This window comes from Pagrus major, chromosome 14, assembly GCF_040436345.1.
Source record: "Pagrus major chromosome 14, Pma_NU_1.0".
Lineage (NCBI taxonomy): Eukaryota > Metazoa > Chordata > Actinopteri > Spariformes > Sparidae > Pagrus > Pagrus major.
The window spans coordinates 20,809,191-20,832,216 of NC_133228.1; the positions used below are offsets into that span (position 1 = coordinate 20,809,191).

Sequence of the window (23,026 nt, forward strand, 5' to 3'; positions counted from 1 at the left end):
AGACAAAGTAGAGATATACCCTGCTCTTTGAACAATATACAGGACCTCATAATAGAGAAGATTTACTTGGAGCCAAATAATACAATTTGGGGTCCATTAACGTCTTGTTCATTCACCTGCTGATGCACATCCCCAAGAAAAACCCTTTCCCAGAAATGTAATGTATATTCAGTATGCCAGTGTAGCATCAGGGCTTGAACATTGTTTGTATCTTCAAGGTTAAGATAAAATAAATATCAGATTAAATCAGGTTTAACTGTATTAGCAAAGTTCTTATGAAGACATCTGGTTGTCTTTGACCTTTTGAGTTTTTCTTTTAAAGTTAGACTTGATAGTTGAGTTGTCTGCAAACTATGAGGTAAAATATTTACTTAGTTACTTATTTTGTATGTCTCTTCTCAGTTGCCTCTTGGATGTGACTACCAGCCAACAGCTTGATGTAAAAGCAAGTAATTTCTCCCAGTCTCCCAGGAACAATCCTTAATATATGCAGTCGACCATAATGCATTTACTTTGTTTATAAAACTTAGTGTCTGCAGTTGTTGCTGGCAGCAGTATCTACAGTTGCAGAGGTTAACCTCAATTTTATAGAAGCAGGGTTGTGGCTGGAAAATTGCAAGACTGAATTCACAGATCGGCTAGGAAATCTTGAGCTCTGAGAGTACAGAGAATGAGAAATGATCTTCCCTTCCTCAGACCTCAGTCAGAGCTAAGTAAACAAAGGGATATGCTACTACGGCACATAGCTACTCCAGCGAAGCTGCACACTTTCCCTAGTAATCAGCATTGTCTAGATAAATTCAGGAGTGAAATACCCAAAGAAAGTGTCACCAAAAGTGTCCAGATACAGCAAAACTGTATCAGAGAAGCATGAATATTGAGAAGACATTTCATATCTCTGCTGTAATTCAGAGTAAATTGCCTTGCTCTCTTTGCGAATGTAATTTAATATATTTGAAGAAATATGTGTATAAATTTGACTCTCTTTTCCTCCGTGTTTTAAAGATTATATTAGGATAAATTGCCATCGCATTTTGTTTTCAGCTCTTTGAGGTTTAGAATATCATTGGAGGCCATTTTGAGGGTTACACTGAGACTTTTAAATTACATAGTGATCTTTAAAAGTGTTTCTATCCGCACCAATGCAATGCCCTTTATGAAACAATACTATAAATGAGAAAATATGAGGTTTGTGAGCTCTGTACTGTGGCAAAGGAGGAGAAATAGGCCATCAACCTTCACTGTGCACTGGTGGAAAAACCATACAACTTAACTGTGCTATTATCCTCTTTGATCGCTATGGTGACATATATAATTACAACCTGCACAGAAAGAGAGGACAATAAATAGTTCCTTTCTGCAGCAGACTTGTCACGGCGCTGCAGCTTTGCTCGACTGTCGTGTGTCATGATACTAAAAGCACACAGTAACACTTATGCAGTGGTAACTGACACCATTGTTTGGTAAATTGTCCTATAAAAACACTTTGTTTCATCGAAAAAATGTAATTTTAGTTTTGGTTTTAATATTTATTCTTAATGTTTTGCAGCCTCGAAATGGTTGGTTGTTGATTGGTTTCTTGGTTGGTTACTTGCTTGCATCTTTGGTTGGTTGGTCGATTGTTAAGTTTGGTTTGTTGTTGGTTGGTTGGTTGGTTTCTTGGTTGGTTACTTGGTTGCTTCTTTGGTTGGTTTGTCGGTTGGTTAGTATGGTTTCTTGTTGGTTGGTTGGTTTCTTGGTTAGTTGGTTTCTTGGTTAGTTGGTTGGTTTCTTGGTTTCTTGGTTGGTTCCTTGCTTGCTTCTTTGGTTGGTTGGTTTCTTGGTTGGTTACTTGCTTGCTTCTTTGGTTGGTTTGTTGGTTGGTTGATTGGTTTGTAGTTTAGTTGTTTGGTTATTTGGTTGGTCAGCATGATTACACAAAAACTACTCAATAGATTTCCACTAAACTTGGATGGAGGATGGATCTCGGTCCAGAATACACCCCCTTTAACTTTTGGTGCAGATCCAGACTCCACTGAGTGCCATTTTAGTCTGTTAATCAATTAGTGGACTAAAACAAAATTGGACAAAAAACTGCAACAATTTTATTATCAGTTTTGTGTTTTTGCTATTTTTCAAGCAAAGATGCCAAACATACTGTTTTCAGTTTCTTAAATGTGACGATTTGCTCATATATGACAGTAACTGAAATCTAAGTCTAATTATGATAATAAAAAATCCTTAGTTGCAGCCCAGATTACTTAGAACTTTATATATTTGTACTGCAAGTTATTCATGCTCAAGGAATGGAGTATATATTTTATCACTGCACATGTATGGACACGAGTGTTATGCACACATACAGTATATACACACACACACACGAAGCAGTGGTTAACATAAGCAATACATTGTTTCCTCCTTCCTCCTCACAAAAGAGCTGAAGGTAGTGTAAATACACCTGTTGTGTACAAAGAGCATGGTGTGATAAGATGGTGGATGAGTAATCTTCTCTGCACCGCGACATTATTTACTGTACTTTTGGGTTGACTTGTAAAAGCACATGATTTAAATTAAGCCAGTGGCGCGCTGAGATTTACTGCCTGCTCTGTGTGAGAGTAATAAATAATCATTTTATCTCCGCTCTGTGATGCTAATCTGGAGTTTAAGCAATGAGTGAGTAGCTTTGTTCTGAATGCAGCGAGCTGGCCAATTCATTCTGGACCCCAGCTGATGTTTACCCAGGCTGAGCCAGCAGCTGCTCACACGGTCTGCGTCAACTCAGTCATCTGACAAGGCAAGCGCCGAGCCTCTGACATGCATCTGTCACAGCGGCAGAAAAATCTAACCCACTGTGTTTTGTCTTTCTCTTCCTCCTCTTGTCCAGCATCTGACTGGCTTCCCAGCATCGTCACCATGAGTGAGAGTCGAAGGGAAGCGCTGGCGGCGCCGCCCGAGCCCACCACCGCCTCCTCTGCCACGGTTGGCTCCAACACCACCAATATGGCCGGCCCGGGCACCGGCGAGAAGGACGAGGCCTTTTCCAAGCTGAAGGACAAGTTCATGAACGAGCTGAACAAAATACCATGTAAGTGTGTGTCCTTTATAACAATTCTAAGATGCTACTTTGAATTCAGGGAAATTGTAATGGCTATTTTCCTCTACTTTCAACAACACAACAGCTAATCAGTTAATCCAAAAATATATCATCAAATCAAACTCAGTAATGAAAATAATTGTAAGTTGCAGCCATAAACATAATACAGCTCTGATTCACTATAAACAACACAGTGTATACTTAATATCAGGTTTGTGCATTGATTACAAAAACAAAGACAAGATTTCCGCCATTTTGGATTTTTTGACAAACATATGTTTTGGCTCTTTTGGCACAAAGTTGGTCCAAATGTGGCACATACCATATTTGGATGGCCTGTAACAAAACTTTTGCATTTATTTTTTGATATCTTTCACCATTTGTCTGCAACTGGTTGTTAAAATTATGAAGGCGTGGCCTGAAGCACTTCACAAGGCCGTAACTCTTCAATGCTAAATTTGCTTTGAACCAAATTTGGGAATGTTGTACGTACTGCCACATTGACCATGTGTATAAAATCACATGTAATTCTTATCAGAAGGGGGCGTTAAAGTAACAATATAACATGATGTTTCTGCAATGATGTGAAATGGGATGTCATTCACCTCTGACTGACGATGCTAGCAAAGATCTGTGAGCACAGAATATTGCAATAAATTGACCATTTACAGGATTTTGATTGTTGTACACATCAAGTACCGCAGGGGGCAGCGACGGATGCAGCAAACACACACAATTGTAGTTTACATTTGAAATCGTTTTGGCCACAAAAGAAGTCTAATTAAATTATTAAATTGTTGCACGATAAGGGTGAATACTGTTGTTACCATTTATTCCCCCCAGATACCTCTCAATTCCACCCTTCGGAGCATAAGTGACGATGAGCTATGGGAACATGTTTCTTTGGGCCCTCTGCAGTCTATTCAGTGGTTAGATTGAACAGGTTTAAGCGTATTAGTCAGTTTTTCGTATGTTGAGCTGATATTCCATGATCCAAAACTCTAGACCAAACTTCTATATTTCTATTTTAAAGTTTTAAGAATAACTTTGCCAAATAACAAACCTGGCAATATTTAATTCAGCTTGTTATAGACTCTTTTGTGCACTTGATACTTAACACAACCTTTTCCTTTTAAAATCTGCACACATTTTCACACTAAGCTTCCAATTTATTTTACCAAAGATCGCTGATTTTCTAATATTCTCATTTAACTCTTTGTTCAGATGTGTCTTTGTCTCTTTCTGCCCTTTGGTTGAGCCATTGTACAGAGTTTGGTTCTCCGTGTACAAAACATAACCGTCTTTGCAAATCATTCAAACAAAATAGCACCTATTACTAAATGACGCTCTGCAACCTAACAACATAATAGTCGATTCCAAAATATAGAGTAGCTCCATCAGCTATCTGACTGTACTGAAACAAGCTTTTGTTGCAGGCAATTCCAAACTTTTGAACAGTCGTGTATTCATCTGAATGGGCTGATAGGCTCCGTGATTACAATCCAAGGGAGATAAACATCTACCAATTCAAGCAAAACTACAATAAAAACTCAAGCTGAAGCACAATCATCCCACACAGTAGGAGTACAAGGACATAAAAACATCTAAAAAAAATCCACCAGTTTGCAGGTGTCAAACCTTTTATCAATGCCGTTCTTTGGCAGCCTTGCACCTACATGTGATGTGTCTATAATTACACTCCCTCTGGTTCAAAGTGAGTCCATCAGAGACAACACCATTCAATGCATTCAGAGTGATTCTCGTGTGACCATGTGTGACTCAAAAATGATTCAGCTATGGTTGTGAGTGAACTTTAGTTGCTGACGCACAAGAAAACGTCAGTGTTTCCTTGTGACTTCCAATGAATCAGGTGCACAAAATTTGGACTGCATCTTTCTTTCTGTTGCTCGAGGCAACAACAAGTTCAACATGTCGGTTGCTTAAAAGGAATTGTTTTACTAAATGATGTTATGAGTGAAGTAGAGAATAAACATCTGGCAACAGCAATTTCAGTGTTTGACATGATCAATTGCTAAATTAAGCGCAGCTGTCTTTATTATTTGCTGTTTGATTTTCTGTTTTTCTATCTTACTCGTGCTTTCACTCAAAACTGTCTCTTCATTTCCTCATAATACAACTCCTCCTTCCTTTTTATCGACCAAATGCTTCCACATCCTCATGTTCTTGCCTAGTATTTGACTATGTGGTGTCATTGTGACATCAAGGATAAAACACTGCCTGGAGATCCAAGGTTTTTTTCATTCAGCACAAATCGAGATATAGATATATCCACAGGCTCATGTGGAAGTTAATTTTCACAACAGGAAATGACTCCCGTGAAAGAGAAGCACACAAATGACGCCACCAGTCATATTCTCCTTTTCCAGAGATGTAATGGTGCAGGGAGTCATCATGAAGAATAGCTTCTTTCACAGAGGAATGTTGTTTGCAGCAGGTTGCATATTTACCAGAAGAAAAGACCTTATTTGTATTCAGATAACTCAAGGTATACGAGGGAGCTTTCAATCCCATGTGGGTTTGAGCAAGACATTTTCATTGATGGTAAAGGGGAATGAATTGAGAAAACGTATTCTACTGCAGAGGATGAATGAATAGGATCGACAATGTTCAGTATTATGCTTCCAGTATGGGGCTTCTGAGGTTGATGTCCCCTTTGGCTCAGCACTGAATGTCTGTCACTGAAAAGTATTGCTATTCCTGCCACATCTGGCATCATCTTTAGAAGAAGACGATTCATTATTGCTTACCAATTTTGATCTGGAGAACTAAATGAGGGCTTCTTTTGTGTAATACGGGCAGAAAAAGTTATCTGTGAGCTTCCAAAAAAAAAAAGCCTGTCAGTTATAAAGGGTTTTAAATTACTGTTTTCTCACTCCATCCCCTCAATCAAATGCAGTGAGTTTGCTCCCCCGGTGCTGCCAAGCTGATGATGAATGGCCTGAGACTTGTTTACTCGGAGGAATATCGATACTGTCTGGAGAAAGTCAGGTAGCAGATTTAACGAGGAATATGCGAGCGGAGAAGCTGAATGTGCAGCCCGTCTAATGCTGCAACAGAACGTTTTCTTTTGGGGTTTATAACCCAGTTTAAAGCCCCGCAGGCTTTGAGGCTGGTCGCATAGAGCTGTCAAACTGGACGAACTTGTGGCTGCATTTCTGTTCATCAGGATATGCAGGACACATCACTGAGGCTGCCTCGGCCCTCATCTGTTGGCTGGTGGCTCAAGGCTGCAAACACCAGCAGATTTTATCTCAGTCTTTCTGAATTTACTGAGCTTGCTTTTTTATTTGAGCGATTCTAAATATGTGTCAAGGAAATATAGTCCTAAAAGTCTCTCCAGGAGTTTTATTGGTGACCAAAACCAGCTATTTTGCACGGGAAGTTGGACCATTTCAGGCTTTTTTGTGGCGACCAAACCAGGTACTTTAAGCCAAACCATGACATCTTACTAATCCTAACCAAGTGTTTTTTGTGTCTAAATCTAAGCAGAGCAGAGTCAAAGCATTATGACAAAATAAAAATAAAAAATAGAACCTAAACAAACATAAAGAACTTATCTGTGGTTTTGCAGAAATATACTTAGCTAACATTCATTCTGGCGATGGGGTTGATGTGCTTTAGGCTACTACAACTAACAATTAATAATTCTGCCTCAAGGTTCAAGGTATCTTTATTATCCACGGCCAGCAAAACCACAAGACAGTCGGGCAGGAATAGCCAAAAACATTTAAAAAAGAAAATATTAATATTAATACAAAAGATAATTTAAAAGGTCGATGGCAGCATGGAAAAAATTGTTCTTAGGTATCTTGCTTCTGGTAATGTTCTGTTGAATATTTCTTAATTAATCTGTTAATTGTTAGTCTAGAAAATGTCAGAGAATACTGAGAAATGTCTATAATTATTCCCAGCGTTTGAGGAGATGTCTTCAAATTGCTTGTTATTTCTTATAACATACAAAACCTGAAGACATTTAATTAACAAAGATGTAAAACCAAGAAAAGCAGCAAATCTTCACATTGGAACTAGTAAAACTTTTGCCAGAAAAACAAGTAAATGAAATAAAACACAAACAAGACCTTAAGAAGTAGAGAAAAGTAGAGATAACCCTCTGCAACACTGGCAAGTGGCAATTAAAATAGATTAACATGATTGTGTTACAGAAAATGTGTGCACAATGATTCCCTCTGCAACAGAAATGAACCCTTTTAATGAATTTGTGATTGACTTTGCCTCCCACTTCCACAGAAACATGAGCACACAGATCCCGACACACACACACACACATACAGACATTCACTGAGGTCCGACTATGCAATCGTTCTAAACCACATTGTGACTTCTCATTGAGGAGAGAGGTTTCCTCCAAGGAAACCAGCATATTGAATTTAACGAGTAAGATAGTTTTCTAAACACCCGAGGCTTTACTCCCCGATAACAATTAACCTCTGAACACAGAGGCTGTTTGATCCATGACTGCTGGCTCCACCAGCCATTACTTCAAATAACACAGACAGGCGATTGACATTTCAGTAAAATAAATAATGTTTGTTTCTTCTCCTTCTTTATCAGGGGCTGTGTGCTTTCAGGCAGTCAATGCAGGGTTTAAAAAGAAGTATAAAATCCAATAATAAAAATGTCTTGAATACAATTTTGACAGGTCTTATAAAATACATTGGACAATGAATCTAATGTAGCATCAACAATCTCAGCATCCTTGTTTATTGCATTCACAATGGTCTAAAAGGTGCTCTGTGTAGTTTGGGGAAAAACTTAAATCAGAAGAGAAAAATTCTTATTGATTGACTGAAAATATGTTCCCATACTTCCACACTCCACTCCACTGTTTTGTTTTGTATTGATTCTCCTATGTAGTGTAAAGGAACTTAAACTAAATTTTATTTTGCAGCCCGGTTTGTAAAATGACCAATAAATTAATCTTGCACAACGAGTAGTAGTCTTTAAATCATTTGTCATAATTTGCCAAATACGAATGCTTGAAACTTGCACTGTAAATAGGTTCAGTAAATCCATTTAATTAAAGCATCTCAAAAACTAGAAGTGCTAAAGTGACTGGTGTCTTCCCAGCTGAGCTAACCTCAAAGTGACACAAATTATCTTTATTTGTTTTCGTCCGACAACAGCACATTCTCCAGAAAGCTTTTTCTTGTGCACTCTTGCCTGACTTTTGGGACTTCAATGTGACTAAAACTCTTGTCAACCTTACTGACAGTGTCTTTCACTTTCAGTGCTGACTAATAAGAGTGTCATAGACTGACGATAAGACCAAAAGACCTTGTGCTGTAACTTGAGAGCGAAGGGAACGACACAAAGATTCGTCAGAGTTTAAGTGTCTCAACTTGTTCGACTTTGTGGCTGCTCACAGTCAACAGACAGCAGAGTTTATTAAAGTGGATTACGGTGGTGGATCAGCAGAGCCATTCGTCTCAGCTGCCTGCTGCTCTGGCGACAAGCCCTGTTGTCTACTCTCTGCCCTCACTTTACAAAAGTTTGCCTGCCAGGAGACACAATCGCGAGGTGGTCCAATCAAAGCCAGATCAGATTCAGCCAGCACCAGCTTTAAGTCAAGAGATGGGCTTCTATTTTCTCACCTCTGTAGATGTGTGAAAAAGTTAAGGTGTCATTGTCCTGACAGATCAGAGATTGGTGCTTTTATGGGTGATGCCAAACTTCAAATAGCCAAATGAGCTGATACATAATATGACATCACTGCCACAGGAGCTCTCTGTTTGAATGAATCATTCCAGGCATATACGGAGTGAATACGCCTTTTACTCTGAATGTGAAAAATCAAAGCTTTCCACCACATTTAACCACTTTTCTTTGTGCCTTGAAATGTCATTATCACATCTATTATGGTAAATCCAGCCCATGCACTGTTAATATAATCACTTAACTCAAAGGATTTCCCTGCAAATGTTTTGTAGTGATGGTCGCCCATTTTCTCATAGAATAGAAAATGTAACCAAATCACAAAGAAATGGACAAGCCTTGTTTGGTATGAAAGGAGAAGTCCTTATCATCAGCGCTACAGTTGCTGTATAGCTGGAAGACGCTCCCTGCTGCTGCAGTCATATTGTTTGCTTAAACAAGCCACAACAGGGAAAGGGCGCGGACAGAGTGTTGCTCTCATAAGCATAACAAGATATAATGTCAAGGTTAATTGACCAACAGGGTCCTGTCACATTAGATTAGTGTGGGCTGCTGGAAATGGATATAACCCAGATGCTATATTAAACACACACATGCGCACACACCCCTTTTAATGCATCTGCCAAACTCCATCCAGTCCATAAAACCTCTCCCTCTAATGTAAAGTGCTCTGTTTGAAGAGGCGGACGCATTCAGCTGAACTTCTTCTAAATAGATCCAGAACAGAGACGTCTTTTGAGGGCTGGCATTCATCTTTATGATTTAAATTTATCAAAGCAAAGGCAAAACGTGATGCTAATCACATACAAAGATAAGGAGTAAATACATTGTAGATTAGTGCTTTTCTTAAAAGATGTTTCATATAGCTGTTATGGAGTGTTTGACTTTATCATACGATTTCCAGTTAACTCTATCTTCTACCTATCGATTCTTTGGACAACAATGCCATATTTGCTGATATCACAAAGTCTGCCACAATACCATTATAATTTGATTAAATACAAGAGCCTGCAAACAATATGAGATGATACCATATGCACTTTTCACTCAGTAACAGAAGAAGCAGCCACCTTTTTAGCTGACTGCTGAGTGAGATATCTTGTTTGTCTGTTGTCCCGTGTTTTCTCCAAAATCCAAAATATTAACACACCGATGATTTATTCCCAAGAGGGAGGTGAATATCCTCGTCCTCTTTGTTCTTGGCTGCTTGCCATTATCTGTCTGGTGCTAGCACTGTATGAATGTTAGGGAAGGGGGTGTGCTTGGACAGAAGAGGTGACCTAGAAGTGCCAGGAGAATTACAAAATAAAGGTGCGTCTCAAAAATGATGATATGGATCTGATCATCAATCAGTAGGTCTAACAGGTTGTTAACAAGCCAAAAGTTAAGTCAAGTTAGGCCGAAATCCATCCTTGCACAAGAAAACTGTATCGACACCACTAAAGTATTACAAAGAAAGACAGAAAGGATCGCCAAAACTCTGAAAATAAACTGGAATTATACTTTTAATTACTAAAACGTGATTTAACAGAAATAAAATGTATATGGGCCAAAGAAATTTACAGGTGAAGTTTTCTTGCGTTCACAATGACCTCACTCACTGTGTCTCAGTACCACATACAGTAGAGATGACTCATAGACCTCCATTTGCTTTATGCTTTTTCCTCTTATTGTGTATCTATGATGACTTTTAGAAACACATAGTATGTGGAAAGGACACAAAATGTCAGCCAGTGAAACCTGCATTCTTCCTCTATGCTAAGGTTGCTGCTCTTTGGCCTCCATTTACAGCTCAAATGTAATTCCTGATAAGCTTCTCAGCAAACCCAAACCGGGCACAGTGGTGCATCACAGCCGAAATCAGCTGGGCTGAGGTTTTTCCTGGCAAATATCATTTCTTATTCTGCTGGCTAAAAATACTTTAGATGTGTCATTCAAAACTCTACAATGGGAAATTGGTGTGCCCGGAACAACTAGACAGACAATATGAGCTAAGAAGAGTTTAATCTGAGAAGAGAGGAGGGTTTGTCCTGTTCACTGTCACTTTTGTGGGTTGAGTTGCTGTATGGTTCAGTGGTCTCCCCAGTCAGAGGTAGCAGATGGTTTTTGTCTGCGTCTCCTTTCACATGTGTTGTTTTTCTTAAATTGCTTTGATTTAACCAGCATTCTGCTATTTGGAATATTTAGTACCCAAATTAGGATTTAAATATGCTTGTGAATAATATTAGATTAGTGCATCTGTCAGCCTTGTGGTGCACCGGTGAGTTGTTCCCTGCAGTTTGCTTGATCCATGCAGGGATAAACCTTGAATCAAAATAAGCAGACTGATGTGCTAATGAGATAGATCCAGCTGTAGAAGATAGAAATATAGTTTGAATGTAAGATGATGAAGATTAGCTGACCAGATGGGAAGCAGTGCAGAGCACTAAACTTGCACTTGCATCAACTGATTGGCATAATCTGTCTATTGTTCAGGTTTCATCAGTCATCACCTGACATTACATCACTAATACCCTTATTTCAAGGCGTTTGGTACTGCCGATCCCTCCACCACTTCACCCTCCTCCCTATGTGCTAAGCTTTTGGTGTTGTTGGCTTTATTAAGATTCAATGTCTGGGTGTGTGCTTGTTAAGGGAGGATTAGTCCTCCCAGCAGAATCCTTGGTTCTGATTATATTCTTCGAGGCACCTCAGAGGCTTTTCCTCCAAATCTAACCATAAAACCGTTTGCTACAACTGTTCAAGTCCTTGATGCTTCTCAGACTGAATCAGACAGAACTGAAAGATTCATGAGCGTATGAACAATCAGTTCTTAATGTAATTAGACATTTTGAGCCATTGCTGCTCTTATCTGGAGCATAACAAGGCTTTACCACCAAGTTAGACTGCAGATACGATATCTTCCATGACCTGTATCCATAGGGATTCTGGCATTGATAAGAAGCAGGTGTCTTTTCTTACATATATATTTGTTTATATAATGCTGCGAGGAAGTTTTCTGAGAGAGAGTTTCTTTACTTCAGGAATTCAGAAATGAAGAAAAATGTGCTTTTGCATTATTTTTTAAAGGTCAATTTAAATAATGTCATAAATGACAAAGAAAAGCAGCAAATCCTCACATTTTAGAAGCTGGAACCAGCAAATGTTTGACATTTTTGCTTTAAAAATGACTGAAATGATAATGAATCGATTTTCAAAATAGATGGCAAATTATTTTCTTTTAACTGAGTGATCAATCAGACGAGTTGTCGTTGCAGTGTCCTCTATCCTTAGACCCAAAGAAGTAACAACAATAAAAATGTCCAAGGACAGAATTAAAGACAGTAGAAGGAAGGAACCGAACGTGTCAGTCACAGTGTCCGAAGTGTTTTAAAGCCGTCTCTTTGTTTAGTGCTCTGTTATTCCACCATAGCATACCATTTCAGTGAAAGTGCTGAAGAGTGATTTAGGCCTTGAGGTTCAGCAAACATGGATTCCATCATGGGCAGCCCAGCCATTAGAGAAACTCCATTTTCCGTGCCGTGTCGCTCGGCGGAACAAGAGATAAGTGCTGGGAGTTGGAGTGCAGTGAGCAGTGTGTATGCTGGCAACACTCCCTCTCGCTCGCTCATTCACTTCGTCGCTCTATTTCTCTCTTGAGAAGCGACACTCGCACAATGTAGTTAATTAGGGGATGCTTTTATTGCTTTCTGGGACTCAGGTTCCTTTAATTAAGGAACACAGAATTGCCTTTCACTGGAAGACGCCCGCTTGATGAATAAGATAAGGGGCTGGGTTCGTGGATTGATTTCTACTGTAACTTTCTAAATGCAGTTCCATGAGGCGTTGATGAAACGCTGGACTGAGTGTAGGACGACATAAGCTTCTGGGCTTATGAAAGAAATTTTACAGTGTATTCATTTTGATTTCTGTTAATCAGAGCTTCCATTTGGTGCCTTTAGAGACGTGGTTGCTTATCACTGTGGTTTGCCAGCTTGAAATACGAACCACATCTCAGACATTTCCATTAAAAGACGTATGTATGTATGTGCAAGAAGCAGATGTTCTGCTGAAATGTGCCAGACTATCCCTGGAGCTAAAAGCCTCAAATAATGATGTTGGAGTCAGAACTTTTCTGCAAAGTCAAGAGGGTTTTATTAGTAACATCAAATGTTCACAAAACATTTTGTTAAACTTCATAAATCAGTCATAAGCAACTATAAAGAACATTTTGGTTTAAAGGTTGTAAAAAATCCAGTCTCTTTAAGAACCCCCCTATCAAAAAGCCCGGCTCTGATTGGTCAGGTCTTACAGGCCTGAGCAGGCACCACCCATTATGCTCCCTCAACTTTTCTGCCAGTATTTTTTTTACAACCACAGCCATTCTGGAGACATGGCTGACGGCCATTATATTTTAGCACCTAGACCTGCTATATAAATCTCACTTTCTACAGAATGGGACCTTTTAGCACTCAACATTTTGGCTATTGAATCATTTTGGCAACTAAAAATAACAAGATATACAAACTCCCAAAAGGAATTCAGTGTCTTTTTATGTATCTAAGCTATAAACCAAACAAACCTGACCCCTGAGTGTATTCTCTGTATAGTTTCATGGAGATGCTGCCAGTTTTGGATGGCTCATTGTAAACAAGTCCCATCCAGTATCACCTCCATTACCACAGCGCTCCGAGGCAAGGCCAAAGCTGTAGATCCTAAAGTTATTTTAGAGCATCACTCACAGTTTTCCCTCGGAGGAGAGTGCTTATTGATTTTGTCAACAGAGCATCGATTTCTCTCCCCTCTCGCTCTCTCCTCCCTCGGACCTCGGCGAAGAAACCGCAGGTGAATACTGCTGAGCCAAACCCCAAAGTGATAGACTGTAATATACTTTTCTCTTTTGATGGGTCTTTTTGGGAGTTTTTCAGATAAAGTCTTCAAGGGACTGAAGTTTGACCTGGGATGAACCCTGACAGGAACTGGCTGTGTTGTGTGGATTTTTGAAGAAGAAGATGTATATCTCGAAATAGTTTTCAGATAGCTTCAGTCAGAAGGATTCCCTTTGCCTTTCAGAGTAGAAAAGCACAAACAAAACCAAGAACAAGCTCCTAAAATTGGATAATCCGTCTGTTATTCCTGGCTATTAAAATAGTGGGTGGGCTGCCAGGTGTTTGGTGTCTGCCGAGAATGAAGGAGCAACGATTATGACTGCTGAAGGGAGAAGTCTGTTGCGAGGTGCTCTCATTATTTTCAGCCCATCTGGACTTTAATGTTGTCTCTCCGGTACTTAAAACAACGCATTTCTCCTTCCATCACCGTGTTTGTGTGTCACTGTGTGTGTGTGCACCAGGGAGTAGCTGGATATGGTTGAGGTAGGTGTCACTGTGTTTGCAGATGGCTGTCACCGTGTTGTTGAGCTGAATGTGTGACAGTCTGAAGGTGACAGAGTTGACTGGCGTTGTCTAATTTCTCCAGTCAGGGTCATGAAGCAGAGCAGGAACACACGGTGAAGGAAACAACAACTTATATTCCACTCCCATCAAACCGTCTTTTCTGATTTATCATATTAAAAGCAGTTTTAATCAAAAGATTGTAACTCAGCAGGGTTTTTGAAAAGTATTTTGACGACCTGGGAATGAGACTCAACAACCGACTCCAGAATCGCCCTTTAAAGATCTTCAAAGGTGTTAAAAAAATGGTTTAAAAAAGGGCTGAAATACATTTTTTTTAACCTGCCACAGGCTGTAACATCAATTATTAAATGTTTTTGTATGTGATCTTTGCAAAAACTGGCTGGAAAATTCCCACTACTATTGTTCCAGACCTCTAAGCTTATGTAAAATTAATCTGTAGACCTTAAATTAATTAGAGTTATTTTTAAATTGGTCCATCCGTCTAATCATCCCTGCATTTTGTGCTTCTTAATGAAGTCCCGGACTTGCTCAATGATTAATTAGTGATGTTATCAGGAATTGTTGTTATATATTGCTGGAAAGTACTTACAAAAGATGCTATAAACATAAAAAAATGAATTAATTCTATACCTTATCTTCTGTCTATCTAATTATTCACAGTTCTCATTGATATTTCATACTTTGACCTTTATGAATGTGAAGCAGGTATTAAATTAAAAGTGACAGGGCTGCTCAGTGACCGAAATAAACTCATTAATTAGAGAAAAAGAATGTTTTATCCTTTGAACTGTTTTAAACAAATCATGATGTAGATTTTTAGATTGAGTTTCCTTCAGTGTAGCTAATTAAGTGGAAAATATGTCATAGTTGAAGATCTCTCCCACTTTCCCACATTAAAGTGACATCATCCAAAGTAAAAGAAGATACCTTGCTATGGATTTTTTTAGTTTTAAGACTCTTATTTGATTTTTTTTTTTTTTTTTTCAAACTAATCCTAACTGAAGGGCATAAAAGTACAAGGACAGGCTTTGCAGGAAGTTAATGATATGATTGCAGGATCACTTAACCCTAACTCTTTCAAACTAAAGACACCCTCCTGCAGTTGTTCTCTTACTTCTTCTAGACTGAACTTTAAATGTTCAGGTAGTGAGATTAGGCTTTTTTGTACGCGGTACAAGTCTGGGAAAGGTTTTCGTCTGTAACCGTAATCTGTAAAACATTCTAAGCCTTAAAAATCTCCACAAAAAAGACTCATTCATACTTTTTAAGGTAATATAGAAGCTAAGAGTTTGTGAAATAAGTGTGTAAAACCTTCTTGAACCTGTTTGGTTTTCTGCATCACCGACTTGTCACGGTCGTACCGCTGTTAATGCCTCTCGGACTCGCCCTTGGAAATTGACAACGGCTCTCAATCCCAGCAAGTTCTGTGTTGCCGGTGATTGCCGTGAAAGTGTCAGATGTCTGAGAATCTTTTTGTTTAAATGGCAAGTGGAAAATGCCAACATCTGTTACTTCCACTAAATTGGCTCGAGCTGTGCGGTCGTGTCTTGTCCTGCTAGTCAGGACCAATCGTTAAGAGTCTGCCACTTCTTGATGGACCCGGGCTCTGGCTTAGGTGCTGATCCGGTGTGCCAACTCTGCAGGCACACACATTTTCCTACTTTTATCTCACCTGTCAGTTGCTATAATCACTTCTTGGAACTTCGGTTCAGATGCTGCTTTGGCCCGGTTCCCTAAAATCTCTCTGCAAGGTGAAACAATGTTTTATCCCAGAAGTTCAATCCAAACTCTCTCTTGTCTGCTCTCTCCCCAGTGCCTTCATGGGCCATTGTCTCTATTGCCTTTGTGGCGATCATCCTGGTGTTAGCATGCTGCTTCTGCATCTGCAAAAAATGGATATTCAAGAAGAAAAACAAAAAGAAGGGCAAAGACAAGGGCAAAAATGCCATCAACATGAAGGACGTCATGGACGGAGCCAAAACGGAGGTAAAGGCTTTCACTATTGTTGCTAAAGATTCAGAAACACTTCCCTCCCTACACGCTAATTTAATAACGCTCTTAAAAACATTTTGTTTTTGCTAGATCCTCTGTGCATGACTTTGTGCTAGAAGTTGAAAATAATTTGTCTAGAAGTATGTTTTAGATATCGCCAATAATGTTTAGTGTTTTTTAATTTTTTGCTGTGTTTGACATACATTTTCTTTTTATAATTTTAGAGTTTATAATGCTGTATGACAGATTTGACTGGTCACATTTGCAGCCACAGTTTTAAGTTTTGTTTTCACCAACTTCACTGCAAATGTGACTTTCAAAAACGTCCCTATTGTTTAATGCACTGGCTGCTACTGCACTGTATGTATTTTGTTGTACGATGTATTTATTGTTGCCGGAGAGATACATACAGTATTACTTGCTATGATAATTCACCGCTTAATTAAAAAAGAATTCAGTCTAATTACAGGAGAGTTAATGGAAGTCATTTAAATGGCTTCAGATTGAAGAGAGAGTATTTCAGTCTTTCTCTTTTTTTTCTCCTACTTTTGTTCCTGTGAGTGTTTTCTTTTTGTCAAATGAGGACCTGCTCACTTGTTGAGGAGTGTGAGTAACGTAGTAATGAAGTGGTATCCACCCAGAGAAATGACATCACCAAAACGATAAACAAATGAGAGGGAATTTAATTAAAGTCTACCTTTCGACGGTACAGAACGGGAGGCAAATGAAACGCTGACACTTCAGATGAAAGTTAGCGTGCTTAATTGCACCAGCGGAGCATCATTATGCTGCCGTCCTCGGTGGAAACGTGTACAAAGTGCGTTTAATTTGCTGCGACATCTCTGCTATCAGAGCTGGTTTCCGAAATCGTAGACAGAAACCACTGACAATGTTTTCATGACTTACTTATTGTAGTAGACTGCATGAATTAAATGTTAAAGACTCCTTTATTTTTTATGTAGCAGTTGGAAGCTTTAACAAACAGCGAGGTCAGTTAAAAAGCTGCAAACTCAGAAGATTTTCCATTATTTTCCAGTGTCCCCACTGCCTTTGAACAATCCAATTTTTATTTTCAAACACCTTCAGTTAATAGCTAATCCCTGAGATCGGCGAATCTGCCACTCCCGAGGCAAGCGGTCATTTCTCCTGGTGTGCCCAGACTCTGGCGTGTTAACTCCTGTGTGTGGTTGTTTTAATTTGTGTTTCTTCCTTCTATGTCCTCCTTATCTGTGTTGTGTCTGATGACTGTTCGGGATGGTCACTGGCGGTAGGTTCCTAATTGCTGTTGGATCTTCTTAAGCCTGCTGCTCTGATGTTTTTTTTTTTGTAGCCTCTTGAGAACAACTTACTCCCGTAGAACCAAATATATGTAACTATGCATACAGTACATGTATATCTACTGTATATATGTGCGTACAACCTGCATATGCACATATATATGTATGAAAGAAACACTGGGTGCCCATTGACAAGGTTGAACCATGCTGATTTTCGTGCCAAGCTAAAGTCTCCTGCCTTTTGAATATTATAATTTACATTTCAAACGAGTGGCGGTGAGCAAACGAAGAATGATTGAGAGGCTCTACAAGTAAATGTTCTTTTGAAACCGCTGATGAAAAGGAAGCTTTTGACGTTCAGTGGCATTTGCATTCACAGCTGTCAACCTAGATGAAATATATATCCCAGCCTCTCCTGGAGCAAAGATGCATAAAAGTTGGATTAACCCTATATAAAAAAAAACAAAAAAACAGGTTTGATAAAATTAATAATTTTACCTGTTACCTCTTCTCTCTCTTTTATGTGTCAAAGAAAGACCACTCAATTCGGATTTGCTCCCAAAAGGCGGAGACCAAAGTGGCTCAGCGGAAAAATTTAAAAACAAATCAGTGTTGTTCAGCCTTTTGCTTTCACATGAGCAACTTGACAAACTGATAAGAGCAGGCCCCCCCCCGATGTACATTACAACCCCCCTATTACCAACACCTACCCACCCACTGCTGGCATGATGCTTCTAGCTACCATCGGCGTAGGGGATAACATGAAAGCTTTAGGGGTTATGATGGCAATGCGACTGTATGTCTGAGGGCGTAACCAGACATGGGAATGGGGAATGGGGAATCACACAAGAGCACCAGTTTGTACAACAGAGAATGCTCTGCATGCCTAACGAAAGAGACTTCTTGGAAGGCCACGTTTGACGCTGAATGAATGACCTTGAGAACTAGTCTTTGCCTCTTCAATCGCATGTTGGTCTTATAACAAACTCCTCCACCCCTCCTTCCCCCACCCCTCACCAATGCCACCACCTGCTCCCCCGTACCTCAGTGCCAGGCTAGCGAAAGGGCAACTTCACTTCTCACTCTGTGCCACTTCAGACACTTCCCAGTTGATATGTTTGCCAGAGACTTGATCTGCCTGAAATAACATCAACGGAATTGTCTTACTGTGATCTTTTTCCGGAAGCATCTCTCTCTCTCTCCTTCTCTCTCCTTCTCTCTGTCCTCTCTGTTTATGTCTCTCTCCCCTTCTTCTTCTTCTTCTTCTTCCTCTAATGCCTGCCCATTGCTCTCATCTCTGGCGCCATCATTTGATCTTTCCTCCCTTTAGACAGAAACACCCAGAGATTGATAGGAAAGCATCATCAGGGGACCAGGCCCGGGGCTTTAGTGCATCACAGAGCATGTCCTGGTGTTAACTGCTATGGTGTTTTAGTGCTTGCTTCCCCCCCGTTTCCCCCCTTACACACCATAAAACAAGTGGCAGCTTTTACAGGAGTAGGTCCGCTGGCAGGACCCGGGCAGGGAACGGCTGGCTGGGTGCTAGCACCAGCGACAAACAGGCGACACTGACTCTTGGTGGGTGTCTCCTTCAGGCCTTGAAGGATGAGGAGGATGCGGAGACAGGGCTGACTGAAACGGAGAAAGAGGCCGAGCCCAAGGAGGACCAGAAACTGGGCAAATTACAATACTCCCTGGATTACAATTTCACAGAGAATACGGTAAGGATCTGTTCTCCGAATCTCTCTGTGTCGTTGTGTCGTTGTTTCGAAAGGTTCTCCTTCGTAAGTATGGTCGCACCCAACTTCTCAGGTGGTCCAACTTTTCATCTCTCCAGAGATTTAACAGGACCCACCCAGGTTCTGCACAACATATTCTCCCTTTGTTGCGTTACCACCACTGTAAACACAGTTTCACCACTGAAGCTTGAGAGCACTCTCACAGGGATATCATGGCGGTCGAGTTTGTGCATTCGCCACTGAGCCTTGTAAAAGATGCAGTACACTATTGGGATTTTCTTCGCCTCTGAATTTGTTTCTTTCTTTCTACTTGATTGAAAACGGCCCCTGCAGATATCCATCTGCCTTTATTTTTTCCAGCGACTGAGTTTTAAAAAGCCGAATGAGGAAGCGCATCAGCTTCCTTGTGCCAGATGTTGTGTGACAGATAATAGATGCGGTGCGTGAACACAGCGCTGTCCCTCACTGGGCTAGCTAACTCCCCATTATAAACAGAACTGACAGCCTGAGATTAGACAGTAACACTTTCTGCTCCTGTACACACTGAGTCATACACAGGCACAGGTACATCTCCCTATCTACACCCAAAACTTTACACTTTCTATGAAGACCACATCTGTAGCATCATAGATGTGATGATATGATTGCACTCGTAACCCACAAGTTCAAGTGTCTTATTAGCTAGAGAGCAGAGGTATTCGATTACAATTCAAAGAGATCCAGTTGGAGAAAATGTCCTCGAGTGAAGGTCAGGAACATCATAATGTATGTAGTCAACAACTGTCAGATTAAATAAAGTACAATTCTGTAATATTTCAACACTATTGTCAGTTTTAAATGTTATTTTCTCATTTTAAGTTAAAAAAGGGAGAGGCATTTTAAAATGAAATACAGAACAGAGAGGTTTTGAAAAAGATGCCGCTTGAATAAAGATCGTGATTTTACATAAATTGAATAAAAAGTGTAACTTTTGTGAGTGAGTTTCTTTTTTTCCTTCTTTCATTTGAACTCCATTTCACACCTTAACCTTCTCAAACAACTTTATTCTGAACAAAATCAACACATCTTAAGAACTTAAAAGTCTTTCTCTCCCTCTTTTGTCTCACTCTCTCACTTTCTCTTGTTCACTGAGAGAAGTGAGCTTCAGCTGGTCCTGCCAGGGTTTTAAATCTGGGCTGGAATGGTCTCGTGTCCATCCTCATACACTTGTGTAGGTGCTCATTGGTTAGCGTGAAATTATATTTTGTTGAATAATGTTCATAGCAGAGAAAGTTGCCTTTATTTTCTGTGCACTTAGTTTGAGTTTGAGTGAGTGTGTTTGCTCACAAGACTCACTGACTTTTACAACAATTTACAATGCATGCAGCTGGTCTGTGAGCCACTAAACCAGTGCCAAAGCTGCACCAGTTAATATAGCTAGGTAATATGCTACTTCAAAATTCAATAATACTCAATAATTTATAGATTATAGGTCTGGGTAAAGATCCAGACCGCGATCTGGTTATTAGTGACCGCTGAACTAGATGTTAAGTGACGGGGCTTATAATACATCATACGTCATGATGCATTATGAATGCATTATAATTCACAATGAAAGCCCATAAAATGTGCATTTAAGTGTTACCGAGACTTTAATCAAAACAACAATGGAGTTTATGTCCACCTTCACACATTTTAGTGTGTGTAATAATCAGTGTACAAATTAAAGAGTCAATAATGATGCTAATTAAATCCAACATTATTACTGTTCAGTCAACCAGACCCTGGATTCTTCTAGAGAAAAATGACAGAGTATTGAGTCTTTTCATGAAAAGTGGTATTATGTGGAGCATATTACACTTCACAGGGTTGATCTGTCATGTAGTGGGAGGCAGTGACAGGTCCCTCTATGAGGTTCTTGATTACAATGGTAATAAGCTTCACTGTGGAGCTAAAGCGTAATGAATGGATGACAGTTTTCACACTTCGTGACAGTGACCTCAGAGAATCTGGGCTCGGCTCATCGCCTCTCCGGCTGCCTCTGAAGTTAAAGAAGCTCGCAACAGACGGACCTAAAAACCAGAGAGGCAGCCGCTCGTCTGACCCACTTTCAGCTCGGTGACGGACTCAGTCCAGAGGCACAGTAGCCTTCAGGAAAGGGGTTTTTTTTTAATCCTCAGGCTTTGAGGCCCATGTAATCAATGTGAGCACCATAGAACTGCTCGAGGAGAAATGGCACAGGTGATTGGTTTTCATGCCTCGGCTGTAGGTTCCTTTAAGAAGAAGAAGGCTGCGTGTGAAATTTCAATTATTACTGAATAGGAGGCCGCTCTAAAGAGAGTACATTATGGAGAACAATCATTGTGTAGTCTTCAGGTAATGTGCAGTAAGAGATGGTTTCTGATCACCGCTGAAGTGTGAAGATGGTGTTTTTCAGTGTCTGCCAAATTTTGCCCAGAGATCACGTTCGTATTGGACGATTTAAGGCTGGAGTATACTTGATATGAAACACTCAAAATGTTGTTTGACCATGTCTAAAGGCAAGAGAGTGTTTATATTTTCCAGGAGGATGCACTGAAATTCAGGGCAAGAAGCTGGTGGTTAGAGAGAGGGCTGAAAATTGTAGTTGAGTAGTTGTGCAAAGAAGGGAAAAGGGAGCTTAAAAGTGAAGTACAAACCCTTCTTACCATTACAAATCCGGCTAACTTTCTCCACCCTCCACACCTGGGAAGTAGCTGCGAGAAATGAGCATGATGGTCAGATTCGGAAAGGTACAAACACTGTTGGATGCTGCTTCCCCATGTCTGACACTGAAAGGATTTGGAGGGATGGGCATACAAAGGAAATTAACAAATTATTAACATAATGTAAAGAAATAACAGGTTTGACGTCTTTGTATTGAGCACAGGTTTCGGTTGCTTAAACTTAACTTAGCTGGCAGCCGCAACACAGCTGCAGTGGATGCAACATAATCCTTTACAGCAACTTCGGCCATCACTTAAAGTGCTTGTTTTTGCCACTGACAGCCTGAGGTTTTTATTCCAAGTGGCCGACAACATTACAGAAACGATTTGTGCAGATATTGACCTCTTTGTAACCAGAAACACGAGGCTCGTTCAAGGAGAATTCCGGCGAGGTGAGTTGTTACGGTTGCTGCCTATTATAGTTTGTCAAAACCATGGCATTGGAAATAAGTTCTTGCTGCCAGCTCCTCTAAGAAAACTCCAAACCTCCAACTCTGACTCACGTTTCCAGTGTTTTCCTGCAACAGCTCACCTCTCCAGAGATTTCTCCTTGAGCGAAACTTAAACATAAAAGATACCAGAATTTCCCTTTCACGATGATGATGAATTTATTTACCGTAGAGTACAAACTTTGCCTAACCTTCAGCAGGCCTTATCTTTTCTGTAGTTGGAGTGCAGAGACGTTGAACTAAATGAAATATCGACAGGGAGCATTTCAACCTTGTGTCTGGCGATAGGGTTAGGAAATACTAATGATATTCAGTATTTGACTTCCAATTCAGGGTCTGGATCAGATTTGTATCAGGCAAAAACTATAGATAATGATGTGTCAAAGCGGAAGGGGGGGAGCGTCCTCAGTACTCAAGAAGTTTATAAATCTCAAATGGTTTGTTTAAGTAGAGTTTAAGTTACTATATGATGAAAAATGTCACCAATGAGTATATTTGTTATACCATAGATATGCCTCGTTTAAGACCCTGCCTTGAGCACTACAAAATACTATATTGTATGAATAGAAAAAGATACTTTCTCACTGTCTGTAAATGTTCCACCCTGTCAAGAAAAAGGGGGAAACACTGGTAAGTGTCTGCACAGAGACTGAGGCAAGAAGATCAGGCTGAGTGGGAAAAGA

At 40.0% G+C, this 23,026-nt stretch overlaps 1 protein-coding gene across 1 annotated transcript in view; it reads left to right on the forward strand.

Moving 5' to 3' along the window:
* Positions 1–23,026, forward strand: part of syt1a (synaptotagmin Ia) — an 83,756-nt gene that overhangs the window by 38,950 nt on the left and 21,780 nt on the right. The window contains exons 2-4 of the mRNA XM_073480757.1: positions 2,867–3,067; positions 15,977–16,149; positions 19,028–19,153. Coding sequence (XP_073336858.1) covers positions 2,896–3,067; positions 15,977–16,149; positions 19,028–19,153 — 471 coding nt within the window. The 5' untranslated portion in view covers positions 2,867–2,895. The remainder of the gene's footprint in view (positions 1–2,866; positions 3,068–15,976; positions 16,150–19,027; positions 19,154–23,026) is intronic.